This window comes from Zingiber officinale, chromosome 7B (genome assembly GCF_018446385.1).
Source record: "Zingiber officinale cultivar Zhangliang chromosome 7B, Zo_v1.1, whole genome shotgun sequence".
Taxonomy (NCBI): Eukaryota; Viridiplantae; Streptophyta; class Magnoliopsida; order Zingiberales; family Zingiberaceae; genus Zingiber; species Zingiber officinale.
This window is the reverse complement of record NC_055999.1, coordinates 4,457,465-4,464,607: the sequence shown is the minus strand read 5'-3', so window position 1 is coordinate 4,464,607 and position 7,143 is coordinate 4,457,465. Positions and strand designations below refer to the sequence as shown.

The 7,143-nt window shown below is 40.3% G+C and overlaps 1 protein-coding gene across 1 annotated transcript; it reads left to right on the top strand.

Moving 5' to 3' along the window:
- The first annotated feature begins 4,048 nt into the window (after positions 1-4,048).
- LOC122005115 (probable xyloglucan endotransglucosylase/hydrolase protein 23) lies at positions 4,049-5,274 on the top strand. The gene is made up of 3 exons (XM_042560036.1): positions 4,049-4,370; positions 4,465-4,658; positions 4,756-5,274. The coding sequence occupies exons 1-3, from the start codon at positions 4,110-4,112 to the stop codon at positions 5,147-5,149; spliced, it is 849 nt and encodes a 282-aa protein (XP_042415970.1). The 5' UTR covers positions 4,049-4,109; the 3' UTR covers positions 5,150-5,274.
- The last annotated feature ends 1,869 nt before the right edge of the window (positions 5,275-7,143 follow it).

Genomic DNA, 7,143 nt, shown 5'->3' with positions numbered 1-7,143 from the left:
TATTAGAGTCATCATATATTTCACCTAATGCTTGTACTTCTATCTTCTCCTTAAATATATATTGCTTCCCATCCTTTAACTTCCACCACTTAATTCTAGGGATTGTATATATTTTCTTTCTATTGATACTATGTTTAAGGCGTATATCCAACACTACTACCATATGTTGGGTAGTTAAGCTTTCTCCAGGGATGACTTTGTAATCTTTACAAATCTTTCTATCCTTCTTCCTAACCATAAGAAAGTCAATTTGCGATTTATTATTCCCACTTTTGAATGTGACTAAGTGTTCTTCTCTTTTCTTAAAAAACGTATTAGCTAATATAAGGTCATATGCTATTGCAAAATCTAATATAGTTTTCCCTTCCTCATTCCTCGTTCCAAACCCATAGCTCCCATGTACTCTCTCATATTCCTCATTTTTCACTCCGACATGTCCATTTAGATCACCTCCTATTAAAATCCTTTCATTTGGTGAAATATTTTGTAATATTTCATCTAAGTCCTCCCAAAACCTTAATTTGGTAGCTTCATCTAATCCTACTTGTGGTGCATATACGTTAATTATGTTCATAGTTTCTTTCGCCACTATTATCTTAAGGGCTATAATTCTATCCCCTTTTCTAACTACTCCTACAACTTCATCCTTTAACAAACTATCTACAATAATACCCACTCCATTTCTTGTTCTACAATGAAAGAGGACTGACATGTGAGAAAATTCATAAGGTCAATCGGTGTTAGGATCTTCGGATGGCTAGAGAGGGGGGGTGTGAATAGCCTCCTCTAAAAGCTTAAAGAATTTCTTCCTACAAATCGTTAGCGCAGCGGAAATATGCAAACGAAAAGATAATACAAGAAAAAGAGACAAACACCACTAACACCAGTATGTACGAGGTTCGGGGATAACTTGCCCCTACTCCTCGGAGTGTCCGTAAGGTGGACGATCCCTTGATCTTTCGGTAGATCACACCCCGAATAGATTTCGGCTAAAGATTTCCTCCTTCTCGGTGGAGTAACCTCTCCACAAAGTCTCAGAAGATATGTAAATAAAGCACAAGACTTACAATGATCAGTGGCTAAAGAGAATGAAGAATATGCTCATAGCCACGCGAAGACGACAGTGAAAGCAGAGCGCAAGAAGGAAGCAGCTTCTCAGCCAAGAGCTCAAAGCTTAGCACACTCGCTTGATCGACAGAGAGTTTTTCTTTCTACGTTCCTTCTTCGAAAAATCTCTTCATCCTTCTTCTTATGCCTCTGCTTTTCCACCGAATCGCTGTCAACCTGCACCGAATCGCTGCTGCAAGCTAAGGTGTCGCCAATCACTCTTCCTCCTCATCTGGTTCTCTGAACTCACACCAATAGAACCCATGGTCTTCACAGGTGTCTCTGAGCTCGAACCAATAAACAGGAGTCAAGTTGATTGCCAGCTGATCGCAGCCAGATCGCAGCCAGTAAACATTGATTCTCCAAATGCACCATTTGCAGCGAAACACAGTAGAAAGAACACTTTGTCTTATTCTTCTGATGGAGTTTGATTTGAATTTAAGCATTGGCACGATACCTGCAACCTGCAGATTTAAAAAGCTCACAGCAGATGGTTAAATCAGACGAATCAGAAGTTGCAGAGAAACAGCAAAAACTACAGACCATTATTATGGATCGGTCAGCAGACCGATCCACAGCCTTTTTGACCGATCAGGCTACAGCCTGATCGGTCCAAGAGGGCTCTGATCGGTCTGTGGACCGATCAGGATCCCCCTATCCTTTCTCTCGAACTCCGTTGCCTCCTGATCGATCTACAGACCGATCAGTAATTCTCGCTGAGTTCACAGAGAGTTACTGATTGGTTACTGATCGGTCTGGTGACCGATCAGATAACCATAGTATCACTGGATCGGTTAATAGACCGATCCAATGCCTATGTAGGTTTAGAGCTTCCCAGCCCTAAACCCTAAAGCCTTCCTGGTCTAGAGAACGAGCTACCGAGCTCTCTCTGACCTAGTCCGGAGAACGAGCTACCGAGCCCTCTCCGACTTCGTCCGGTCCAGAGAACGAGCTACCGAGCCTTCTCTGACCTAGTCCGGAGAACGAGCTACCGAGCCCTCTCCGACTTCGTCCGGTCCAGAGAACGAGCTATCGAGCCCTCTCCGACTTCGTCCGGTACAGAGAACGAGCTACCGAGCCCTCTCTGACCTAGTCCGGAGAACGAGCTACCGAGCCCTCTCCGACTTCGCGTGCCAAGTTTCCATACTTGGACTTTTCCCTTCCACCTGATCAACCTTGATCAGTAATCAATATGAGTTTAATTAATATCTGATACAAACTTAAATCAGTGTCAACATCAAAACAACAGCCAGGTCAGACTGTATCAACAATAAGGTCGATCGACCATATGCTGTAAGACTTGTACTGAGTGGGAAGTTGGACCCCTTACTCTGGCCAGATTTATGACTGACCGGATTTGTGATAGATTAGACTTTCCTAAAACTCGATTGGCTATCGATTACTCAGATGTATGATAGATGTCTCAATATAAGAATAGGGCGCTAGGTTCTTTAAGTCCTGCAAGCTTATAGGTCAACTGTACTCATACCAAAAGCCTTAGTGCTTGACGAATAACGAAGTCTCATGAAGAGTGACATGCTAGTTATCATCTCCCTTTGACATTAATCATCATATCATCTTGACTTTAACTATTATATCTTACCTGAGTTTGCCCTTAACATCCCATATCAATAGATAATGCTTAAATAAGGCATATATATTCCAAAACATGGTGCAAACATCACTATAAATTTTAAATCAAAATACCCTTAGTCTATTCCTTAAAATAATTTAATTTGTTTGAACTAACTAATTAGGCCAGATAACCTGATTTAAGAATAATGAACAAAAGGACAATAATCTTTTAACCTCATATTATTTTATAATTTTAAAAATATATAACCAATTAGTTTTAATTAACACGAAGAATTGTTCTGCTTTGAAGTTCTCCAGCCTGGCGTCACGGCAAATGGGTCGGTCCGGGGGCGCGCCAAGACGCGCTTTCTTCGGGCGGTGCCGCATTCCAGCGAGCCGCGTCCGACCCAGGTTTACTGCCCCTGGAGGAGGAAAACCGACACCTACGTTCGGCCTCTTCTGACACTTTCAATGTCCAACCCATATAACAGCTGGCATGATAACTCACAGCTGGTAAAGTTCACCAACTCCTAGGCCGGCCTTGCTGTGCTAGTTTTATTATGACATAAAAAAGAGGAACAGAAAACAGTACTCTGAATAAATTATCTTCCATTAAATTCAGCCAGTTAAATTATAAAATATTAATCTTCAATTTTTTTTCTAAACTGGAAAAAAAACACCAAACAGTTTGTTAATATAATAAATAAATAAAATTTCACTATAACAAAAAGCAAGTTCAAATCTATATAATAAAAACCGTATAATTTCTATCTCGTATAAAAAAAATTATGACGCTAAGTTATAGGCACTGTCTGGTATAGGTACTGTCTGTGGAGTTGAGATTGCAAATTAAAGTGATGGTATTTGTTACGATTATAGGGTTTAGGGTATAGGTACTGTCTTGGACTCAAAATTTGCAAAAACTTATAATTTCTATTTGTTACGAGTATATGTACTGTCATGGACTCAAAATTTGCAAAAACTTTACCATATTGTGAAAGTTTTATATCAAATGTCACCATAATCTGTTTGATTTGACCATGGAATCGTTGGCCTGTAGCAAATTTTACAATTTAATTTCTAAGTGAAAGTGGAGAGATTTGCAGGCGCGTACCGCAGCAACCTGGCGTGGTGGTGACGCCACTCCGCTGCATGAGACGGCTTCGTAAGAATTAGATACAATACATCAGTCAAAAGTCAAAAGCTGGCAATGGTCCATTTGGAGACAGCTGAGCTTGCTCACCTTCCCATTCAGCCATTCTTTAATAAAAACGCGTTGAAGCAATCTATCACTCATTTCCTCGCATTTTCCTACAGGTCTTCTTCGCCTATAAAAGGAAAGGAAAGCCATCGACTCATTCATACAATCCTCAGCTAGATCAAGTAATCTGATATCACAATCCTCGGCTTCTTAATTCTCTATCAACATGAAGCGCTGCTACCTGTTTCTGGCGGTTGCTTGTTCTCTCCTCGTCATTGCCTCTGCTGGCAACTTCTACCAGGACTGTGACATTACGTGGGGCGATGGACGAGCAAAGATCCTCAACAATGGCCAACTCCTTACTCTGTCACTCGACAAGACCTCTGGGTCTGGCTTTCGAACCAAGAATGAGTATCTCTTTGCCAAGATTGACATGCAGATCAAGCTTGTTCCTGGGAACTCTGCTGGCACCGTCACTACCTACTATGTAAGTTTTCAGCTCGTCGATATGTACAATGGCGACTTGTTCATTCTGGAGCATAATTATGTGCTAATGGGGCATATATATTTTGAATATGCAGTTATCTTCTGAAGGGCCAACGCATGATGAGATTGACTTTGAGTTCCTGGGCAACCTCAGTGGTGACCCTTACACTCTCCACACCAATGTGTTCACGCAGGGCAAAGGCAACAGGGAGATGCAGTTCAAGCTCTGGTTTGACCCCACCATGGACTTCCACACCTATTCCATCCTCTGGAATCCTAGACATGTCATGTGAGTAAAATTGATCCAGCATGCTGCTAAGTTTTATCTCACTATATATATATCAATCTCTTGCTCATCATGCATGAATCTTAAATCATTCTTCCAGCTTCATGGTCGATGGCACACCAATTAGAGACTTCAAGAATCTGGAATCTAGAGGCATTGCTTTTCCTAAGAATCAACCCATGAGGATCTACTCCAGCCTCTGGAACGCTGATGACTGGGCGACCAGAGGGGGCGCAGTCAAGACTGATTGGTCGAATGCACCGTTCGTGGCATCATACCGAAACTTCAATGCCGACGCTTGTGTTCCAGCTAGTGGTGCTTCCAAGTGTATTTCTAATGCAGCTTCCAACAACGGCGGGTGGTGGAACCAAGAGGTGGATTCAACAGCCCAAGAGAGAATGAAGTGGGTTCAACAGAATTATATGATCTACAACTACTGTACTGACCTCAAGAGGTTCCCTCAGGGCCTGCCTCCCGAGTGTTCCATTGCCTGAGAGAAAATATATAGAGGACAACCGCTGTGAATGTGATTCTTTGATTCATTTTAAATTTTTTATAGCACGAGAGCAGATATTGTTGTTTTGTTTATTGTCAAATAAAATATGGTTTTTATTTGAAACTTTTTTTCGGATAATCGGATGTCTGACAATAAAAAGCATCAGATTGATCAGCTTAATAGAACTTCTAATATTATTAAATATTCTAACTTATTAGACATACAAATTATTTAGTTTTTCGTAAACAATCTTTTGTGTAATATCAACAACATTTCAGATCTCATAGTATAAATTTATCGAAACAAATGAAAAATATATGCCCAAGAACTTTGTATAGAGAAAAGATCAAGAAACAGATTAGCATATAGATGAGTAATTGTTTATCAAATTCGCATTTGAAAAGATGACCATTTTTTAAATCAAGCTAGCTAGTGAAATACACGCAAAATCAAACTAGTGTTTTCAATCAAAGAAACAATAAACTAAAATAGACAAACTGATTGTTAGTATTTTTTTTTTCTTTTACAAATAAAGTTACTTGTACTCCATCCCTGAAATAAAAGGAAGCTCACATTAACATGCGCAGATATACATACATACGGATTTAAAATTTTCTTCTCCATTGTTTTCTCCTCCTCCAGTTAACTTGAACGTCAGAGTAGTCACCCTGAGTTCCACCTCGAAGTCCATTTTAACCTCTTGCCAAGTGCTATAGATATTTAAAGAGCCCTTCTCAATACCAGATCACCAAGGATTTGCTCCTTGGCAATTACTCTCCGTTGACATATTCGGCAACAATTTCAGATAGGAATAAATTGTCACCATTTGTAGGAATTCATCTGACCTAAGACATAAGATGGTGGAAATCGGGAAAATTAATGAGAATCAACATGCCACAAGCGGTAGAACCTCTGAGGAGAATATTACCATGAAGAGAGAGGATTTCCAACAATTAGTCGATCAAGTCGTGTAAGAAATATAGCGAGACACCCACTAGTGAACTCATCCTTGGAAAAAGTGTTAGATATATGTTAATAGAAAAGAAAAAGACTCCATTATGAATGAGACTTTAGTCTCACATTGGAAGTTTCAAAACATATTGGTTGATTTATATTGATTCACAAGCATTGATATTGTGAACAAATACTTAGGGAGAAGCTCTCGCTCATGCGTGGGCCTGTGCGGTGGCGGAGGGGGTGCAAATCTAGGGTATGGATTACACTGATCCAAAGGCCACTCTTGTGCGAGTACAACCTGCGTACGTCGAATACTGGATCAATTGAGGTAAAATTTGCCCAAGTGAATCAAGTTGTGTTTTGCCACGTGAATTTTTTGCTAGTTGCTCAAAGGTAACAGATAATCTGTAACCTTCAGACATTTTGAGTCGGACAGGTTAATGACAGTAATTCATCCATTTGAATACTGCAAGGGTCTAAAAAAATAATTTACCAGGTTAGATAACGTCGAACTTGGGATGGTCATCCTGGCAGCACAAAAGATTTCCACTGGGCACCTAGATAAATTAGATAAGTACACATGGAGGTTCATTCTGACAGTCAGTATTCTCAAGTATGTTACCCATTGATGAAAAAATTCTCAATAATACGTTGCAACTGAGTCTCATACTCTAGATCTCTGATCTATCATTAAAGGGCCTAACCATGACATCCTGCCCCCGAGGGCAACTAAACAATATTGCAAGGGTCTAAGTTCCTTTATAAGGAGATTGTGACCAAGAGCAAAAATAGACTAAAAAGCAAGAAAAGATTTTTCTCCACGTTCGTGTTGGTGCAATATCCCTCAGGTCAAGGTTGACCTAGTTGACCAAGCTTGAGTCTTGGTTTGAGTTTCGATGTTTGACAATACAAGACTTCGATGATATGGACAAGTGCAGGTGCAGTTGTTCATTTGGGGAGATTGTTTGGTGCAATTTCCCTCTGATCAGGGTCTGATCAGGTTGGTTGAAGAAGAGTCAAGTAGGTCAAGGTTGA